The 21,834-nt window shown below is 51.5% G+C and overlaps 1 protein-coding gene across 9 annotated transcripts in view; it reads left to right on the plus strand.

Moving 5' to 3' along the window:
• VRK3 (VRK serine/threonine kinase 3) overlaps window positions 1-21,834 on the plus strand; it is a 49,203-nt gene that overhangs the window by 18,333 nt on the left and 9,036 nt on the right. For 7 of the 9 annotated variants that reach the window (XM_019014977.4, XM_019014979.4, XM_055369869.2 and 4 more), the window contains 7 exons: window positions 6,489-6,553; window positions 9,778-9,844; window positions 12,085-12,169; window positions 12,441-12,546; window positions 14,414-14,506; window positions 17,609-17,741; window positions 18,892-19,012. In XM_019014977.4, coding sequence (XP_018870522.1) covers window positions 6,489-6,553; window positions 9,778-9,844; window positions 12,085-12,169; window positions 12,441-12,546; window positions 14,414-14,506; window positions 17,609-17,741; window positions 18,892-19,012 — 670 coding nt within the window. Of the gene's footprint in view, window positions 1-6,488; window positions 6,554-9,777; window positions 9,845-12,084; window positions 12,170-12,440; window positions 12,547-14,413; window positions 14,507-17,608; window positions 17,742-18,891; window positions 19,013-20,427; window positions 21,066-21,834 lie in introns of those variants that run through there. The other 2 variants (XM_019014980.4, XM_055369870.2) reach the window with 2 other exon arrangements.

Below are 21,834 nucleotides of genomic sequence, written 5' to 3' on the forward strand. Positions count from 1 at the left end.
CAGTTGGGAGTGGTGGGGACTGCGGCCAGTTGGAAGGCATGTGCGCTGTGTGAGGTGTGCCCCTCCTCACCCCACCTGCTACCTGCTATTGTCACGTGGGAGTGCAGGCCCAGGGGCTGCATGTTAAGGATGATTGTTCTGGCCAGTGTGCAGAGAGAGGATGGATCCCCACGTAAAATTTGGTTCAAACATCGAGACTGATGATGTCACACACACACCAAGAGGATGTGAGAGGTTTATTGCTTACATAATGGGGGTCTCTGTGGAGAGCAGGCAGGCCTCCCACACAGATCTGAGATGCCTTGAGAGTGAGGAAAGGAGACTGATCAGGTGTTTCATCATGCTTGGGGGTGGGGCTGGGCTCAGGGTTTCTGCACAGGGGCCAACACCATGCATGGTTTGAGTCTCGTGGATGCACACCCTAAAGGAGGGAGCACCCAAGCTTGCTCATCTGCTCACCCAGGTGTGGGATGGAAGGGGAGGAGGGAGGCACAAGGCTGAAAAGCTCAGACTCTGTTACAATGAGGAAAATAATTATGGCAGTAGTATTAGTATTAACTGTAATAAATATCGAGTGCTTCTGCAAGGCCAGGCCTGTTCTAAGCACTTTACATGGGTTTTTCTTTTCCTTTCTTTTCTTTTTGGAACTTTTTAATTGAGATAAAACTCACATAAAAGTTATTCTTTTATTGGCCAGGCGCGGTGGCTCACGCCTGTAATCCCAGCACTTTGGGAGGCCGAGACAGGAGGATCACGAGGTCAGGAGATCGAGACCATCCTGGCTAACGCGGTGAAACCCTGTCTCTACTAAAAATACAAAAAATTAGCCGGGCGTGGTGGCTGGCACCTGTAGTCCCAGCTACTTGGGAGGCTGAGGCAGGAGAATGGCGTGAACCCGGGAGGCAGAGCTTGCAGTGAGCCGAGGTTGCACCACTGCACTCCATCCTGGGTGACAGAGCGAGACTCCGTCTCAAAAAAAAAAATGATTCAGTGAGACTCCATGTCAAAAAAAAAGTTATTCTTTTATTTTTTTTTTTTTTTTTTTTTTTTTTTGAGAGAGAGTCTTGCTCTGTCACCCAGGCTGGAGTGCAGTGGCACGATCTCGGCTTATTACAACCTCCACCTCCTAGGTTCAAGCGATTCTCCTGCCTCAGCCTCTCAAGTAGCTGAGATTACAAGCGCATGCCACCACACCGGGCTAAATTTTTTTATTTTTTATTTTTATTTTTTTGTATTTTTAGTAGAGACAGGGTGTTACCATGTTGGCCAGGCTGGTCTCGAACAGCTGACCTCAAGTGATCCACCTACCTCAGCCTCCCAAAGTGCTGGGATTACAGGCATGAGCCACCACGAAAATTCATTCTTTTAAAGGATGCAACTGAGTGGCCTTCAGGATATTCAGAGTGTTGTGCAACCATCGTCACTTATCTAATTCCAGGACGTTTCTGTCACCCCAAAAAGAAACCCAGTAGTTCTGAGCCATCACTCTGATTCTTCCCCCAGTCCACTGGCAGCCACTAACCGCCTTTCTCCCTCCGTGGATTTGCCCCTTCTGGGTGTTCACAGAAGCGGAGTCCTGCGCTGTGTGGCCTCTTGTGTCTGGCATCCCTCACCCAGCAGCGTGTGCTCAAGGTGCATCCATGCCGTGGCGCGTCACTGCCGCACTCCTTTTATGGCTGCGTGATATTCCGCTGTATGGGAACACCCCGTGTGGCTTAGCCACTTAGCAGCTGATGGGCGTTTGGGTTGTTTCCGCTTTGGGCTGTTATGAGTAACGCTGCCGTGAATATTTGCTTACAAGTTATTTGATGGGCAGAGGTTTGCTAAATTCTCACCGCAGCCTTACGATGTCAGTACTATCCCTATCCCCATTTTATACATGAGGAACATGGATCCCAGAGGTGTGAATTATTAGGCTCTGGGCTCCAGAATCTTCCAAGTTTTCCAGGAAAAGCTTGAAATCTAGATTTCAATAGGAAATCTTTGAATTGGAAGTGCCTGCTGGCCAGACAAGCATGTAGACAGTTTTGAGCCTTCCGTTGGCCATCCCTGCCTTGAAGTCTGGGCAGGCGGGCAGGACAGCTGGTGTTTCAGACAGCCCCGAATCTGAGTTCTGATTTGGCTCCGACACACTGAGGGAGCCCCAGCAAACAGCCCAGGCACTCTGTGCCTTGATGTCCTCCACTGGAAAAGTGAGATAACGCCTTGCCCGCTGTCTCCTGGGGCTGTTGGCTCAAATGATGATAGGAGATGGAGGCCAAGCACTTGGAAAACTGTACAGGGTCCTTCCCAGGCAGAGGTAGGCAGTGTTAATAACAGAGGGACAGATAGGCAGGGCCAGGAAAGGTGAGGGAGAGGGGAAAGAGTGTGACCAAAACCAAGCAGGAGCAAGAGAAAGAGGGCCGTGGCTAACACCTAGGGAGCACTCACCTGTGCCAGCACTTTTATTTTTAAGAGATGGAGTCTTGCTCCATCACCCAGGCTGGAGTGCGGTTGTGCAATCACGGCTCACTGCAGCCTGAACCTCCCAGGCTCAAGTGATTCTCCCCCCTCAGCCTCCCGAGTAGCTTGGACTACAGGCAGGCGCCACCAAGCCAGGCTAATTTTTAAATTTTTTTTAAATAGAGACAGTCTCACTGTGTTGCCCAGGCTGGTCCCAAACTCCTGGGCTCAAGCGATCCTCCCGTCTCAGCCTCCTAAAGTGCTGGGATTACAGGCAGGATCCCATGCCAGACACTTTGGGAACTCTTTGTGTCTTACCCACGTAATGCTGCCAGCCACACTGTGAGATAGGCACCCATATTACCCCATCCTGCAACTGGGGTACAGAGAGAGGAAGTTACTTGCCCAAGGGCACACAGCCTGGAAGTAGTAGGCACTCTGGCTTCTCCCAAGAAAGGGAGAGAAAGGAGAAGGAGAGGGCGGGGAGAAAGAGCGAGAAGGAATCATGATGAGAAGGAATGAGGGGCCGAGGAGCACAGAGGGAGGAGAAAGGGAGAAAGATGAAAACCAACAGTGAGAAAGAGATTGAGGTGAGAGAGCAGGGTGGGGAGAGGGCAGGAGGGCGGGGAAGGAAGAGGGAGAAGGAGAGGAAAACACACAGAGCCAGGAGCTCCTGAGAGAAGAAACCATGCTTGCCCTCCCCCAGAAACCCACAGTGGAAGCACAGGAGGAGCTACTCTGGGCCAGTGTGGTTTTGGTTTTCCCTTGTATGACTCAGGTTGTTTGATAAAAATAGCAAACCCCAGCGCCCAGCCTGTGTGAGCCATCCATTCCTTCAGCAGTCCCTTTATTTATTTATTTTTTAAAGTAGAGACGATCTCACTATGTTGGCCAAGCTGGTCTCAAACTCTTGGCCTCAAGCCATCCTCCTGCCTCCGCCTCCCAAAGTGTTGGGATTATAGGCGTGAGCACTGCGCCCGGTTGCTCAGTGGATCTTTAAGCAGCACCTACCATTTCATGTGCCTGGCCACAGTGCCAGCACAGACAGTGCAGGGAGAGCGGGGCTGGTGAAGACCCTGCTGATGCGGAGCTTGCATTTGGGGACACACCACCATTGGGTGACATCGCCCCAGAGCAAATTGCCCTTTTCTTCTGCCAGTTTGCACCAGTCAAGAAGAGATGGTGGAGTTGTATGTCCCGTAATTTAAAGCAATAACAGTAAAACAACAAGAACAAGCTGAATCGTTACGGTTATTCGAGCAGTGGACACTTTACCCCACTCTCTGCGCCATGCTCTAAGCATTTTATTAACTCTTGTGTCTCTGTCCAGTACTGAACTTAATGTCATATATCCCGGGCCTCGCTGAGCTATAGGGGAGAGCCACCATCCGTCATCAGTCACATGAATCCATGCGGCTGCTCACTGCGGTGCACTTGGGAGAGCTGCCCGTGAGCAGCAGCTCAGGGTCAGGCCCACGCTGGCCCTCTGCAGCTTCTGCCTTTGCAGATGAAAGGTGGGGCTTGTGTTAGTTTCCTGTGGCCGCTGTAACAAGTTACCACAGTGAGTGGTTTAACACAGCACATGCTTATTCCCCTACAGCTCTGGAGGCCAGAAGTCCAAAATCACTGGGTACGAAGTTTAGGTGTTGGCTCTGCTGATTCCTTCTGGAGGCCAGAGGGGAGAAGTCAGTCAGGGTCCCCAGCAGGGCCTGGGGAGGTGGAAGGCATGGGGCACCCTGGAGCTCAGCGGTGGGCTGGGCTGCCTCTGCTTGCCGCTTGTCGCTTGACCTTTCAAATGACAGCATGACCCTGTGCCTCAGTTTCCTCATCTGCAGAGGGGAGATGGTAATGCTACTGCCCTCACAGGGCTGCAGTCAGGAGAGTGAAATGAGTAGAGTGATGCCGGGAAAACGGCCACTGCCGTATATGTGCTTTCTGGTGTTAGGGTCAGGATGGGTCCCAGAACAGTGCTCCTGCTCCAAGTTCAGGACCAGCTGACCTTTGGGATGGGGAGGTGCTCACCTGCCTGCCTGCCACGCCCTGGTCTTCATTTGGCACATGTAGAGATTTTCCATGTGTCAGGTTTCTGGCAAGCAGAAACCTGGATCTGCCACCCTAGATCACAGAGTCTAGAGCCCTGGGCTTGTGGCCTGTCTCTGCTGGGGCCCTTGGCCAAGCCCCTTTTCCCTTCTGGCCTCCCTTGGCTCCCTCTACAATGAAAATTGCCCAGCTAGCTTTCCAGGCTGTTGGCTGCAGGGCCAGTTAGAAAAGTGAAAGAGAAAAGCTTTTTATAATCTGCAAAGCAGATTATAAAATTGTATCAAATTGCCAGCTTTTCCTGCTTGCCTCTGAGTACCGGGCATGTACGCATTGTCATTAACCTCATGGTGCCTCTGAGAGACAGGCACTGTTACTATGCCTGGGTTCCAGAGCTGGGCGGATGCTTGGTCATGATGTCACAGCCTGCTCCTGCATGATCCCCCCAGTGCTCTCCCCACAGCTGGAAAGGATCTTTCTTTCCCCGAGATGCGGGTCCTGCATACGTCTCCCTCTCTTCCCCTGGGCTCAGAGCACCCTTGGCCTTGAACGTGTAGAGCTGGCTCCCAACCCTGTTCCAGCTGGAGCTTCTTGAGGGCAAGGATGGCTTCTGGGTGACTTTGTCACCCCCCATCCCTCAGCTCAGTGTCTTAGACGATACCAGCCTCGATGATGAAGGGAGAGAGGGAACGATGAGAACAGAGGAAGGAGGGACACCAGCGTGAGTCAGATGTGCGGGCGACAAGAGCTCAACTCATGGGCTTTGGGATGGGCTAGACCCAGGTTGAGCCAGCTCTGCCACTCCCCGGCTGGGGAGCCCTGGTGTTATGGGGATATTTTAAGGCCACCACCTGTGGAGCAATCCTGATGTGCCAGGCTCCGTGCTGGGCTCTGGGCTGAGTGGGTTCACTGAGCAGTGTGCGTGAAGGGGGATGCAGACTCTTGCTGCACACATCGCTGGTGCTGCTCTTACTCCTGCCAGCCTGTTGAGTCCTTGCAGCCAGTCTCGGGGTAGGCCTTACTGCTCCCATCTTACAGACATGCAAATGGAGGCCCAAAGTCATACAGAGAGCAGATGGAGGAGCTGGGATTTGAACCCTGGTCAGCCTGGCGTTTCTTGGCCTCTCTCCTCTTCTCATCTGTCAGATGGGACGATGCATGTGAAGCCCACACTTAGCACAGGGCCAGAGACGTGGTGAGGTCTGTAAATGAACAGTAAGGGCTCCTGGAGCAGGCTCTGTCGGGGGACAAGCATGCAGGGTGCTTATGGGGAGCTGCCTCAGGGATCAGAACCCAAGGAGGGGGTAAGGAGCGGGAGGTGGGGCTGTGATGCAGCCCAGTGATGGCCTCAGCCGACCCTGCAGGGCTCTGGAGCAAAAGTGGTCCTTCAGCGTGCGTCCGTGTTGGGCCAGGAGAGGCTGGGCCTTTATGTCCACCTCAATCAGTCACTGGACGTGGGTCACCCTGGGATGTGGCCTTGGATGAAGTCACTGCCTAGGACTCACCTAATTGCCCAGCCACAGGCTGTGACAGTACATGGGAACTGTCCACCAGGAAGTTCCTCAGAGGCTCAGTGCCTGGGGCTGTTATTGGGGAGTAGTCATGTGGCCCCCTCTGTCTGACATGTATCCGCATCCCAGGTTCCCCAGAGGAAAGCAGGTGTTGCACAGAAACCACAGTGATTGCACAAGCAGTTTAGGCTCAGCGAGCCCCACTCACTTAGGGGATTCTGGGAGCCCTCCCGGAATCCAGGGTCCCAGACCTTGCCAGGAGAGCCGTCTCAGGCCTGCTGCATTAGCCCTTCCTGCATGGCTGGATAGTGACAGAGAGAAAGAGGAAGAAGAAGCTTATTTAAAACTAGGAAGCAGCAGGTCGTGAGAGCCAAGAGTGCGCTTGACCTTGTTGGAAGCAGGGCACCAGAGCCGCTTCTCATTGCTGGGAAGTTTGGGGATGATGACCCTGACCTTCCGCGTGGTTATAACCTCACTCCCTTGTTTGTTCCCCCACAGCTGCACCCACCTCCGCCCTCACCTGTGACTCAGGACCACAGAAGCAAAAGTTCTCGCTCAAACTGGTAAGTGACCCTGCAGGTGGGGGGCAGCTTGGAGGGGAGGGACTTTCACAAACACATCCTTGACTTCTGAGCCCCTCTGTCAGCTGGGAGAGCTCGGCCGGGGGCCAGGGTCCCCACCTGCAAGGAGTATTAAGACCGTGGGCGGGGCAGGCGCCCAGTTCTCCATCATCCCAGGGTGTTGGAAACCCACAGTTGGATCCACCCAAGTCTGGCTCTGATACTTCCCTGCTGTGTGACCTGGGCAAGCCCATCCCCCTCAGAGCTCAGTTTCCTCATCTGTGAAATGGAGCCACTAATACCCACAGGGTGTGGCCCATCTGCCCCCTACCACCAGCCTCGCAGCGTGCTCGTATCGAGCACCTACTGTGTATCACCGTGCTGGGTGTGGGGTCCAAAAGAGAACCCAGCAGATGGGGTCCCTGTGCTGAGGATTCAGTGAAATCAGGTGCCGAGCATGAGTCTCAGCAGACAGGACATGTGCACTCGAGGTTGGGGCTAAAAGGAAACAAACAGAGAAAGGGAGAGTGGCCACGAGGGTGAATCACGCCTTCCACACAGAGGAGGTGCCTAACAGAAGGGCATCATGGTGGCTCATAGCCCCGCCATCATCCCTGGGTGCTGGGATTATGGGTGACTCTTATTTTCTTTTTGTTTATCAGAATTGTCTCACACCCCAGAAAACCGGGGACAGCTGGGTCGGTTGCCCTCCCTCCGCCCTAGGTGGAGGCCATGAGAGTGGGTCAGAGCGTGGGGTGTGGAGCCGGGCTCACTAGTGGTGGGTAGCACCTGCTTTGAGAGCCTGGCATTGCCTGAGCCGGGCTGTGTTTCATAAGCACTGCTTCATTGAATCCTCCCAGTGGGGCAGCTACCGTGTCCCATTTAACACTTCTCTGCATGGTTCAGGTGTGTCTGGCACAGTAGGCACCCCATCAACCTGAGCTGTTCCTGTTATTACTACTGTAATTACGCTCATCATCCTAGAAATACAGCCTTGCTCTCTGTTCGTGCATCTGACCTCATCAACATTTCCTGAGGCTCAAAACTCGGTGATGATGAGTTGGCCCCAGGCTCAGCCCTGGAGAAGCTTCCAGTCTGGCGGGAGCCATGCCATGTCCCAGTCCCATCGGGAAGAGGGATGGGCTGGGAGGGGAGCACAGGGCACTGGGCCAACCAGAAGACATTCACCCTCCCCATCCACTGGGAAGGCAGCTCTGTTCTGAAGCATTTGAAAGGTCAGGGGCTGAATGCCCAGTGGTGTTCATCCATCCATTTATTCATTTATTATTCACCAAGCCTTTCCTGCAACCTCCTGTGAACTGAGTGCTGGGGACATCTGCAGAGATGGGTCAGACCCAATTCCTGCCCTGAAGGAGCTGCCCCCTTGGGGGAGTGGGGCAGGCATGAATACCCCACATGAGATTGCTCAGGGGCTACATGGCTGTGCCCACGTCGCTCGCGTCAGTCACTATGGGCTTCGCCAGCATCGTGGGGAGGACTCCAGGACGCAAAAAGAGAAAAGGAAGGACAAGAAGAGGAGAAGATGGGGCAGGGAGCCAGGCTCACTAATGACCAGTAGCAGCACCTGCTTATTGAGAACCTATTATGTGACAGTCCCTGGGCTGAGTGTCACAAGCATTATGTCATTTAATTCTTTTGGATTTTTGTTTGAGACAGGATCTCTCTCTGTCACCCAGGCTGGAGTGCAGCGGTGCAATCAAGGCTCACTGCAGCCTCAGCCTCCTAGGTTCAAGTGATCCTTCCACTTTAGCCTCCCAAGTAGCTGGGACCACAGGCATGCACCACCACGTCCAGCTTTTTTTTTTTTTTTTTTTTTTTTTCTGGTAGAGATGGGGTCTTCCTGTGTTGCCCAGGTTCGTCTGGAACTCCTGGGCTCCCACCTTCACCTCCCAGAGTGCTGGGATTATAGGCATGAGCCATCACACCCAGCCTTTTGGTTTTCTTTGGGGTTTTGTGTGTGCGTGTGTGTGTGTGTATGTGTGTTTACTATGTCATTGAATTATTTCAGCAAGCCTATGGGATGGCTTCCATGTTCCTATTTAACAGATGAGGAAATGGAGACTCAGTCACTTGCCCAGGTGCACCCAGCACGCAGGTTGCTTTTTTCACAGCTATATCCCCAATGTCCAGAATAATACTCAGCATATAATGGAGGCTTTGTAGGAAGAATGAATGAATGAATGGCAGAGCTGGGGTTTGAACCTAGATCTGTTTGACTCTATACTCTTAAGAACTCAGCTGCATGAGTTGTGTTTAATTAAAATATTTGGTGCTTTTTTTTTTTTTTTTTTTTGCTACAAAATCTCACTCTGTCACCCAGGCTGGAGGTGCAGTCTTGGCTCACTGCAACCTCCGCCTCCCAGGTTCAAGCAATTCTCCTGCCTCAGCCTCCCGAGTAGCTGGGATTACAGGCATGCACCACCATGCCTGGCTAATTTTTGTATTTTTAGTAGAGGCAGGGTTTCACCATGTTGGCGAGGCTAGTCTAGAACTCCTAACCTCAAGTGATCCACCTGCCTCAGCCTCCCAAAGTGCTGGGATTACAGGCCTGAGCCACCACACCTGGCCATTTAGTGTTATTTTAACAAATACCTAATATTAATGGTGGCTTAGGCAAGATGATGTTTTATTGCTTTTTCATTTAAAAGTCAGGGGCAGTTTTCCAGAGCTGATAGGATGGTTTTATAAACAAGGGGCCCTGTTTCCTTCTCTCTTTTTGCACCAACATTTTCAACGCATAACCTGCATCTCTTGGGCCGTAGTGGCTGCTTCAGCTTCCACCATCACATCTGCATTGCAGCCAGCTGGAACAGAAGAGGAAAGGTAGAGCCTGTCCCAGCCCACTAAGGGCATAACCTGGAAGTTGCCCACATTTCTTCTGCTCACATCCTCATTGGCCAGAACTTGGTCATGTGGTCATTCCTCACTGCAAAGGCGGCTGGGAAACGTAGTTTTTATGCTGAAGGCTATATTCTAGGGAACACTGTGGCTCTTACCATAAGAGAAAGAAAAGGAACCTGGGTACAGCAAGGTAGCTCGCAGTCTCTGATGTGTGTTTGTGTGCAGTACCTGAGGAATTTGGCTCCGATGTGGGGACTTGATGAGGAGCCTGGTCATCGAGGGAGTAACAAATTGCCAGTGGGGACTGGGGGCCCTTATCTGAGACTTCAGTGTGACAGCCTTCTGCCCCTCCTGTCCCCCACCAGGATGCCAAGGATGGGCGCTTGTTCAATGAGCAGAACTTCTTCCAGCGGGCCGCCAAGCCTCTGCAAGGTACCTGACAGGGAACTGGGCAAGGAGGGGAGAGTGAGGGGGGCGCCAACTTGGTCACAGCACCTGACTTCTACCTGCAGGCATGAGAAGGGTGGGCTTAGATTAAAGGCCCAGGTTTGCTCCCATCTGTGTCCATAACCTGACTCCTGTGACCCCTCAGGCTTCAGTGTGTGTTGTGACTGGCTCACACCAGCTCTTGGAAGCCAAGTATTAAATTTTCAGGCTGGGCGTGGGTTGACGCCTATACTCCCAGCACTTTGGGAGGCTGAGGTGGGCAGATCACTTGAGGCCAGGAGTTTGAGACCATCGTGGGCAATGTGGCAAAACCTTATCTCTACTGAAAATACAAAAATTAGCCGGGTGTAATGGCATGTGCCTGTGATCCCAGCTACTCAAGAGGCTGAGCTGAGAGAATTGCTTGAGCCCGGGAGACAGAGGTTGTAGTGAGCTGTGATTGTGCCACTGCACTCCAGCCTGGGCAACAGAGCCAGACCCTGTCTCCAAAAAAAATAAAAATAAAAATAAATTTTTAGGAAGATGGCAAGCTGGTTGTTACAGACAGCCAGTATTAGCAATTAAATTATATAGGCCAGGCGTGGTGGCTCATGCCTGTAGTCTTAGCACTTTGGCAGGCCGAGGTGGGTAGATCACCTGAGGTCAGGAGTTCAAGAGTAGCCTGGCCAACATGGTGAAACCCCATCTCTACTAAAAATACAAACATTAGCCAGGTGTGGTGGCGTGTGCCTGTAATCTCAGCTACATGGGAGGCTGAGGCGGGAGAATCACTCGAACCTGGAAGATGGAGGTTGCAGTGAGCCGAGATCATGCCACTGCACTCCAGTCTGGGCGATAGAGTGAGACTTAGTCTCAAAAAATATATAAAATAAGTTACGTAATTTTACAAATAAATTATATTCAAAACAAAGGTAATGAACCCTCAGAAATTCATCACTTCCTAATTATTTCCTACATGTCCTGTGATCTCTGCCAGTGAGGTTGTGTGCACTGTTGTCTCTGTGTGGTGAGAATGCTGCATGATGGCCTCCCCTGTACATCTCTCCCACCCCACCTCCAGTCATGTCATGTTGGTAGCTTGGAGTTGGCCATAGCAGGAGTATTTATTTACACTGCAGAAATTAGCAAATGCAGTCGGGCGCAGTGACTCATGCCTGTAATTCCCACACTTTTGGAGGCAGAGGCCGGTGGATCACCTGAGGTCAGGAGTTCGAGACCAGCCTGGCCAACATGGCAAAACCCATCTCTATTGAAAATACAAAAAAAAAAAAAAAAAAAAAGGCCGGGCGTGGTGGCTGATGCCTGTAATCTCAGCACTTTGGGAGGCCGAGGCGGGCGGATCATGAGGTCAGGAGATCGAGACCATCCTGGCCAACATGGTGAAACTCCATCTCTACTAAAAATACAAAAATTAGTTGGATGTGGTGGCACGTGCCTGTGATCCCAGCTACTCGGGAGGCTGAGGCAGGAGAATCACTTGAACCTGGGAGGTGGAGGCTGCAGTGAGCTGAGAGCATGCCACTGCTCTCCAGCCTGGTGACAGACGAAGACTCCATCTCAAAAAAAATAAAAAATAAAAAAAAATTAGCTGGGCCTGGTGGCAGAAGCCTGCAATCCCAGCTACATGGAAGGCTGAGGCAGAAGAATTGCTTAAAATCAGGAAGCGGAGGTTGCAGTGAGCCAAGATCGTGCCATTGTATTCCATCCAGGGCGACAGAGCAAAACTTCGTCTCAAAAAAAAAAGAAAAAAGAAATTAGCAAATGCTACCCATCAGGACTGCCTTCCCTGGATAGCCAGCTGTTAAACTAGCATCAGCTTGCCATTGGTTCTGGTCCACCCCACTGAGATCTGGAAGACAGGCAGAGGCACATTCCGGTGATGCCATGGCTAGGTTAGACACGTGTTGATCTTGTTAGCTCTATGTGTGAATTCGGAAGTAACCCTGTCATTATCCCATCTCTGCACTCCAGACTTGTATATGCTTCCTCCAGAGCCACCATGTTCACCCCATCACCTGCAGACCTGGATCACAGACATTCATGGTCACCCATGCCTTCCCCGTCACCAGCCCCTTCCCACCATCACCCACCCACAATGTTGTCACCTCCAACAAGGAGACTTAGAGGCGGTCTGGGCACTCTGTGCTTCTTCTCTGAGAACTAGCTCTTACTGCCATGGGCTTGGGACTGGGTGGGTTCTAACCTCAAGCCCCTGCTTTCCGCAGTCAACAAGTGGAAGAAGCTGTACTCGACCCCACTGCTGGCCATCCCTACCTGCATGGGTTTCGGTGTTCACCAGGACAAATACAGGTGAGCTGCTCTGCTCACTGCTTGCCTCACCGGCCTCTTTCCTCTTCTTCCTGTTGTGATTCCAGGCATGGCTGGGACCCCGAAGCCATGGGCCAGGTCTTTGCTTCCTGCCTTCTCATAGTTTTGATCTAGTTTGCTGCCCAGCCAGTCAGAACCTTTGATCTCACCTGGGACCAGGACCTTGCAGCCCACGCAACAGTCCATCCTTGGCGGCCGGTACTCCTCTCTCCCCTGTTCATCTCCCACCTCCTGGGGTGCTTGTGTCTTCCAGGTTCTTGGTGTTACCCAGCCTGGGGAGGAGCCTTCAGTCGGCCCTGGATGTCAGCCCAAAGCATGTGCTGTCAGAGAGGTCTGTGCTGCAGGTGGCCTGCCGACTGGTGCGTACCCAGAAGTTGCTCAGCTGCCGCGTTGGGGAGGGCACATCACATCCTAGTTTAGCAGGCGCTTTAGTCATTGACACATCCGGCCCCCACCTCCCTCCGCTGCACACTGGGGGCTGGCTCACTGACTGCCATGGCAGGCGGTTAGAGCCGAGATGATGGGTGGTCAGTCCTGTGGAGGGCCCTTGGGGGGCCATGAGCATTGGAGGAAGGAGCCCTGGCCTCAAACTGAAGGCTTAGATTAGGCTTCCTGGTGGAGGGTGTTTCTAAGCCAAGACTCTCAGGATGAGTGGAAATAGCAAAGTGCTGGGTGGAAGAGGCAGAGGATAGATGAGGAGAGGATGGTCCGGCCAAGGATACAGCTGGGGCAAGGCTTGTGTGGAAGGGAGAGCATATGGCATTTGTTCATTAGTTCATTCATTCATCCCCATTAAATATTCATCAGGCACTTGCTGGGTGCCAGACGCTGTCCCCGGGGCTGGGTGCAGAGCAGGGAGCAGCATAAACATGGTTTCTGTGTCTTAGAGCTCACAGTCTAGTGGGAGGGGCCAATAGTGAATCAAACAGTTGCACAAACTATGACAAGTGCTCTGAATAGAAGCGGCCCCTGCTGTGATTGAGAGTAAGAGGGCCCAGTTTGCATCGCTGGAGGGATGGACGTACCAAGGGAGCGACATGCTGAGTCCTAAGTTCTTTATGTTCAGTATCTGCAGTATGGCACTGCAGTGCGGAAGAGATGGAGTTGGTCTGGAGAGGTCAGCGGTGACCACATCACACGGGGCCTCGCACAGCAGGCTGAGGGGCTGGGATCTGTCTTGAGGGCACTGGAGAGCCACAAGAGTGCTGGGATTAGGGGAGGGCGGGGTCAGCTCTGGGTACAGAAAGGCCCTCAGGGGCCATATGGGGAGGGACTGGAATGGGGAGAAGAATCTGAGTGAGGGTCCGTGTGGGAGAGGACAAGGCTGAGGAGAGTCCTGGGCCCCGGGGGTGGAGAGTCTATAGGAGGAGAACGAGCAGAATTTGGTGGACAGTTGAGCCCTGGGGTCAAAGAGGGTTGGGGATATGATCAGAATGTAGCTGACACTCGGGCAGCAGACACAGTCAAAGAATTGGCCGGGCGCAGCAGCTCATGCTGGTAATCCCAGCACTTTGGGAGGATGAGGCAGGTGGATCACCTGAGGTCAGGAGTTCAAGACCAGCCTGGGCAACATGGCAAAATGCCCTCTCTAATAAAAATACAAAAAAGTAGCCAGGTGTGGTGGCACGCACCTGTAGTCCCAGCTACTTGTGAGGCTGAGGTGGGAGGATCACCTGAGCTTGGGAAATCAAGGCTACAGTGAGCAGTGATTGTACCACTGCACTCCAGCCTGGGCAACAGGAGTAAGACCCTGTCTCAAAAATATATATATACACACAGCAAAAAAAGAGTCTGGAGCTCATAGGGACAGCTGGAGCTGGAGATCAAGATATAAATTGCTTAACAAGATTTATTTCTGCTCTCTAGGACAGGTGAGAAGAGCTCTTTGATATCCACAGGTGCTGAGTCATTTTTGCAGAGAGACATTAACCCCTTTTCCCTCTCCTGAGTTTGTCATCAGCTAAGAGAGAAATACAGGAAGGAGTAGATGGGAAGCCACGCTTTAGCTCAACTGATGAGCTCCCTGAGAGCCTGATTAGAGGCGTGCTCAATGTGCTGTCACAGCGGGCTCCTCATGCTACCCCGGATTTAGTCAGGTTTAACCCCCAGTCACAGTGTCGGACAACCCCAGGCCTTAATAGTGGGGCTCCCTGTCCTGGTCTGCACCATAGCCTCTCTGTGTTAGTCGTACTGCTCATGCAGACACTGACTTGCTTCTTCCCCCAGCTGGATGCCCTGGAGTTCCTCCATGAGAATGAGTATGTTCATGGAAATGTGACAGCTGAAAATATCTTTGTGGATCCAGAGGACCGGAGTCAGGTAAGAGCCAGCTCCTGCCCACTCTGGAAGATCTCTGGGCTCAGGTTCCCATCTGTCTCCAAATCTCTATTTATTTCATAGTGCTTATTACAGACAAAGGATTGCTGTCCATCATATATAAAGAGCTCCTTCAAATAAATAAGATAAGCAACTTAGTAGGAAAATGGACAAAGGATAAGAAAAGCAGTTCTTAAAAAAAGAAATCCACAGGCTAGCTAAATAATATGAAAAGATATTCAACCTCCTTAGTAACTATAGAGATGTAACTTAAAACAAGATACTATTTTCACCCTTTGAACAAAATTAAGTATGATAATATTGATTGCTGATAAGGATATAAGGAAGTAGGAATTCTTCATATACTGTTGGAAGCATGAATTGGGAAACCCTTTTGGAAGGCAATAACAGTCACAATTTTAAATGCACCTGTTTTTTCTCTTTGATTTTGTTTTGAGATGGAGTTTCACTCTTGTTGCCCAGGCTGGAGTGCAATGGCACGATCTCGGCTCATCACAACCTCCACCTCCTGGGTTCAAGCGATTCTCTGTCAGCCTTCTGAGTAGCTGGGATTACAGGAATGTGCCACCACGCCTGGCTAATTTTGTATTTTTAGTAGAGATGGGGTTTCTCCATGTTGGTCAGGCTGGCCTCGAACTCCTGACCTCAGGTGATCCGCCTGCCTTTGCCTCCCAAGGTGCTGGGATTACGGGCCTGAGCCACCGCGCCCGGCCAAAATGCACCTGTTTTTTGATCCACAAGTTCCTGTCTTAGGAAGGTGTCCTACCTATATATTCATAGGATTGTTCAAAGATAAGTGTACAAGATGTTCCTGGCAACACTGATTGTAATAGTGAAATGGGAAACACCTTAAGCAGGATACTGATTAAATAGTATTTTAAAGTAACTTCTAATTGCTCTTATAATTACAAATGACAGAAACCCAACTTTACATGCCTTAAGCCAAAAACCAAAAGGGAGTGTGTGCAATGTATTAGTCCACAGAATGGAGCAATCCAGGACTGCACTGTCTCGGGCATGGCAGGATCCAGGAGCTCAAACCCTGTCATTGGGAAGCCGGCTCTCCCATCTCTGGACTCCTCATGCTTCTGCACTGCTCGTTGTCAGGCAGACTTATTCCTCATGGTGACAAAATTGCCACCAGCAAATTAGGCTTAAATCCCCCAAGCTTAGCAGCCCTGGCAGAAACAGACCTGAACTGCATGGACTGAGAACTGGGGAAAGGCAATCCCAGATGAAAATCCTAGAACTAAGCATTAGGAATCTTCAGAGAAACAGAACTGGCAGGGTGTGTGTGTGTGTGCACGTGTGTGTGTGTGTGTGTGTGTGTGTGTGTGTGTAGAGATTTATTATAAGGAATTGGCTTATTGATAATGGAAGCTAAGCAGTCCTGAGATTCTTCAGTTTGCAATCTGGAGACCTAGGAGAGCCAATGATGTAAGTTCCAATCCAAAGGCCAGCAGGCCTGAGACCCAAGAAGAGGGGTTGTTTCAGTTCAAGTCCAAAGGCAGGAAAAGACCAATGTTCTAGCTCAAGCAGTCAGGGAGGAGGAGCTTCTGGTTACTTAGCTTTTTATTCTATTCACATCTTGAGTTGATTGAATGAGACCCACCCACATTAAGGAGAATAATCTGCCTTGCTCAGTCTACAAACCCCAATGTTCATCTCATCCAGAACACCCTCATAGACACTCCCAGAATAGGGTTTGGCCAAATGTCTGGGCACCCCATGGCCCAGTCAAGTTGCCACATAAAAATGACCATCATGGCCAGGCCCAGTGGCTCACACCTGTAATTCCAGCAGTTTAGGAGGCCAAAGTGGAAGGATCAGATCGCTTGAGCCCAGGAGTTCGAGACCAGCCTGGGAAACATAGGGAACCTCATCTGTACAAAATAAAAAATAATAACCTATCCAGGTGTAGTGGCATACACATGTGGTTCCAGCTACTCAGGAGGCTGAGGTAGAAGGATCACCTGAGCCCAGGAGATTGAGGCTGCAGTGAGCCATGATCATGCCACTGCACTCCAACCTGCGTGACCCAGTGAGACCCTGTCTCAAAACTTAAAAAAAAAAAAAATTATTTTTTTAATGAACACCACAAACTGTAAACAGAAAAACAGGGAGCAGGGGAAGTGTATAGGTCTTACATAGACAAAACCAACAGTTGTCCACTATCCATATGGTGGAATAAGATGCAGCCATTGAAAAGAAGACATGGACTGGGCACAGTGGCCAAGGCAGGAGGATCACTTGAACCCAGGGGTTCAAGACCAGCCTGGGCAACAGGGCAAAACCCCATCTTTACAAAAAATCGGCTGGGCATGGTGGTGCATGCCTGTAGTCCCAGCTACTCAGGAGGCTGAGGTGGGAGGATCACTGGAGCCTAGGAGGCTGCAGTGAGCCGTGATCGTGCCACTGCACTCCAGCCTGGGTGACAGAGTGAAACCCCATCTCAAAATAAATAAGGAGATATTTTTGAAAGAAGATTTGGTTAACTTTATGTATCAGGCAGAAAGCATTTAACTTTTGTTTTAAACTCAGTTAAGCCTTATAAGAATGCTTTGAGGTGGGGACTATTATCATCATCATTTTACAAATGGAGAAATCATAGCAGAGAGAACTGGTATAGCTTGCCCAAGGTTGTACCGCCACCAGCAGGCTGAGTTGGCATTTGAACCCAGGCCATCTGGCCCCAGAGTTAATGCCCAGAACCACTATTAAAGTGTAAAGTGCCAGTGCCCAACAGGAGGTCTGGTGTGAGGCCTCTGTGGAAAACAAGAACCCCCTCCCCATCCACATATGTTTACCTGGTTATTTAAAAAAAAAAAAATTTGGAATGATGCATACGAAACTGTTACTAGTGGTTATTTCTGGGCGATGGGTTTTAGGGGCTGGGAGGAAATATGGATGGCTGGTTTGGGTTCTTTTTACTTCACATCATTTTTGCTATGAGCATGCCTTAGTTTTGTAAGTGAAAAATGTCATCTTTGGTGGAATGTTTGTTGTCACTTGCACCCACGATGGAAATCTCTGACTTCTACGCTCCTAACCTCCAATCTGTATGGCTTTTCCCTGTGTCCACAGGTGACTTTGGCAGGCTATGGCTTTGCCTTCCGCTATTGCCCAAGTGGCAAACACGTGGCCTACGTGGAAGGCAGCAGGAGCCCTCACGAGGGGGACCTTGAGTTCATTAGCATGGACCTGCACAAGGGATGCGGTACGAGGCCAGGGATGGGTTTGGGACCGCAGAGACATGCTTCTTATACAAGGGCAGCTCTAGGAGTTCACAGCCAGAGACAGCAGGTGGCCAGACAGGAGAGGCACTAAGGGCGCCAGGACAGGGATTGGAACCACAGACAGCGTCCCGACCGCAAGGGAGGTGGGTGGGGTAGCGGTTCAGCACTAAGCATAGTGGGAGGCTGGGCACTGGGGAGCCTGAGTTCCAGAGGTTGGGGTTCAGGATCTGTTGTAGACTTGGAAGATGGGAGTTGCCTAGGAGTCATCCAGGAGGGGCTGTTGAGGAGGTGGTTGGCCACCACATCTGGAGTGTGGGAGGGAAATCTGGGCAGAGGCTCTGCAGTATCTCAGAAGTTATCAGCCGAAGCCCTGGGAGAGGATGGGATCATCCAGGGAAAGTGTACAGACTAGGAAGAGGGCCCAGGGCAGATTTCTTGAGCCCCTCTTTCTCACATCCCTTTATATCATGGCCGTCCACATGCCTGCCACATCCTCCCATCAGACTGAGCTCCCCCAGGACAGGGATGGCACCCCTGCCTCCAGCATCGGGTGGTGGAAGGCCAGCACGGACAAGTAGCGCTTGTCGAGTGCTTACACAAAGCGTTGTCTAAATTAAGTGTTGTCTTATGCTCAGGAAGCATAAGAAAAATAAACTGTCAGAGTCTCCCCTGCCCTCCCCCACTGAGGCTGGGTTTGGTACCCATCCTTCTGGGCTCCCATGTGTTCTGTGTCCTTTGTCACTCAGGTAGTCGCACGCTATAGCTGTCTCCCCACTAGGCTGTCACGGGCTGGGACCCGACGAGATCCTGGTCTGGGTTTTCAGAAGTGAGCTGGGCCTGGCACACGGGTGCTGAGGCTTGGTTGAATGAGTGCATGAATGAAAGAGGAGTGGATGAGGGTGACCTGGTAAAAGGGGCTGAGAGAATGGTTGAGTGAGAGTAAGAGAGAATGAGTCAGCTTCTGCCTACTCATGAAAGTGAATGAGTGGAGGAGACAGCCCATATGGCTGGAAGGCTGGGTGTATGAGTGTGTGGTTGAGTCAGTGAGAGAGAGGGGAAGGAAGGCGGATGGACCCACCAGTGAGTGGAGCGTCCAGACTTGAGCTGCCACCTTTACTCCTCCTTCCCCAGGGCCCTCCCGCCGCAGCGACCTCCAGAGCCTGGGCTACTGCATGCTGAAGTGGCTCTACGGGTTTCTGCCATGGACAAATTGCCTTCCCAACACTGAGGACATCATGAAGCAAAAACAGAAGTGAGTCTAGGGGTCAGCAGAACCCCTGCAGGTGGACAGAAGCCCAGAGCCCAACTGGGAGCAGGAGGGAAGGGGAGGTGGCATCCAGCAGAGCCCAAGTCCTCTGAGCCGCACAGGCATGTACTGCAATGTCCACACAGCAGGCGAGGCAGGTGTTCCGGAGCCACACTGCCTGGGCTCAGACTCTGGCACCACCACTGTGGGGTGTTAATGTCTGCGAGCCTCAGTGTCCTGCTCCATGAGATGGTCTCCTACTAGCTCCTACCTTATGGGACTGCAAAGAGTTCAGGGAAGTCAGGTGCACACAGCACTTAGCGCAGGGGCTGGCTCATAGAAAATGCTCATTGTGGCCGGGCGTGGTGGCTCACGCCTGTAATCCCAGCACTTTGGGAGGCAGAGGCGGGCGGATCACGAGTTCAGGAGATCGAGATCATCCTAACACAGTGAAACCCCATCTCTACTAAAAATACAAAAAATTAGCCAGGCATGGTGGCGGGCGCCTGTAGTCCCAGCTACTTGGGAGGCTGAGGCAGGAGAATGGCGTGAACCTGGGAGGGGGAGCTTGCAGTGAGCCAAGATTGCACCACTGCACTCCAGCCTGGGCGACAGCGAGACTCCGTCTCAAAAAAAAAAAAAAAAAAAAAATGCTCATTGTGTGTGGGAAACTATGACTCATTCATCACAAACATGCAGGCAATCTGAGCAGGGTAGGCCCAGGCCCTGCCTCAGCACTGGTAGCACCACCTATCCAGTGTCCACCCTGCCAGATCAGTGCCTTCACCTCTGTGTAAACCACCAGGTCTTACCAGTGCTGGTTTAAACATTCAGCACCAAAGCCGGTGGACAGCGGAACATATGAGGAAGTTCTGGGGTGAGATTGAACACTAAGGGCATTGAGCAGCTGGACACAGAGGGAGCACTAGGAGTATGGGTTCAGCACTAGGGACAGCAGACAGCTGGGCACAAAAGGGAGGCACTAAGGTGTGTGTGTTCAGCACCAAGAACAGCAGGCAGCGGGACACAAAAGGGAAGTGCTAGGGATGTGGGTTCAGCACCAGGGACAGCGGAGCACAAAAGGGAAGCTCTGTGGGTATGCGTTCAGCACCAAGGACAGTGGGCAGCTGATCCTTGCGGGCGTGCTAGGCATGCACTTCAGACATGAATATCAGTTGCCCAGGCCGGGCACGGTGGTTCACGCCTTAATCCCAGCACTTTGGGAGGCCAAGGCAGATGGATCTCGAGGTCAGCAGTTCGAGACCAACCTGGCCAACATAGTGAAACTCTGTCTCTACTGAAAATAAGAAAAATTAGCCGAAGCAGTGGTGGGCACCTGTAATCCCAGCTGAGGCAGGAAAATTGCTTGAACCCGGGAGGTGGAGGTTGCAGTGAGCCGAGCTCTCGCCACTGCATTCCAGCCTGGGTGACAAAGCAAGACTCCGTCTTGGACTTGTTGCCCAAGTCATCTGGGAGGCAGCTGGCCATCTACGTCTGAAGTGCAGGAGTGAAGTCTAAAGGGAGACTCAGACCCCGGGAATATCTCCGGAGCCATCAGCTGAAGCCCCAGGAGAGGATGAGATTATCTGGGAAAGCATATAGAGTGGGAAGAGGGTGAACCCTCCAGTAAATGGCATTGAGTCCCTCATGCTTCCCTGTCCTTAGTGTGCCGTGAAGTCCTTCCCAGTCCTTCCCTCACATGAAGCCTTTCTCGTTTTATTTTACTCCCTTCATGTCTTCCAACTTCCTTCTCTCAACCATGGACAGCTGCTCAAGCACGCTTAACGTGTGTTCTGCTGACGTGTTCACTTAGATGTATTTGTACCCTCAAAATCGCATGCTGGCCGTGGTGCTGTGTGTGATTTGCGTAAGTGATGTTCCACTCTGCGTCTCATCTGTCTCTGGCTCTCTTCAGCTTTAACCCTATCCCTACATGTGGACCGAGTTCACTGCTTCTGACTCCGGCTTCTAAATCAATTTTCTATAGACATGTCTGTGTCCTTAAACTATATATGGTGGTACTGTGTGTTAATTTGTATAAATGGTACTATGCTCTAAACCTCATGCTGTTTCTTGCCTTCTTTCACTCAATGTTATGGTTTTAACTTTAACTATACACCTAGTTCACTACTTCTGAATACTCCTAAATGTGTTATTTTAGATGCATCTGTGTCCTTAAATACTCTATGACGTTCTTGGGTATGTGTTTAATTGGCATAAGTGGCACCATGCCCAAAATTTCATCCTCCTTCAGACAAGGGGATGTGTGTCGTCATTATGACTTCCTTCTACTGACTGTTCAAAGCTAACATTTATTATACACTTGTCTGTGCCAGGCACTGCCCCTGGTGCTTCCCCTGCATCCTCACAACTGCTCTGAGCTGCGTGCTCTCGTGATCTGTGGCACAGAGAGCTTAGGTAATCAGTCCAGGCCACACAGCTACTAAGCAGGGGCTCCTGGGCTCAAACCTGGGCCATTCAACTCCAGAGACAGCCCATGTCACCTACGTGCTGCTTCCCAAGTGGAGGAGGCTTATGAGGTGAACTGGTGGTTCCTGGACCCAGCCTATCTTCACTCAACAAATACTGAACCCTTGCCATGTGCTAGACTCTGTTCTAGGCCCTGGGGATACAGGAATGAGTAAGACAAAAATCCCTGCCCTCAGGGAGCTCACATCCTATTGCGGGAGACAGGAGCTAAAGGGTGAAACACATGGTGTGTCAGAGGTCAGACTGATGAGGGTCATGAGGCCAGGTCCTGGGTGTCCACTGGTGGGACTGTTGGTGGGGGTGTGCAGCACACTTGTAGGTCTCATGTCAGGGGCAGG

The sequence above is a fragment of the Gorilla gorilla genome, chromosome 20 (assembly GCF_029281585.2).
Source record: "Gorilla gorilla gorilla isolate KB3781 chromosome 20, NHGRI_mGorGor1-v2.1_pri, whole genome shotgun sequence".
NCBI lineage: Eukaryota > Metazoa > Chordata > Mammalia > Primates > Hominidae > Gorilla > Gorilla gorilla.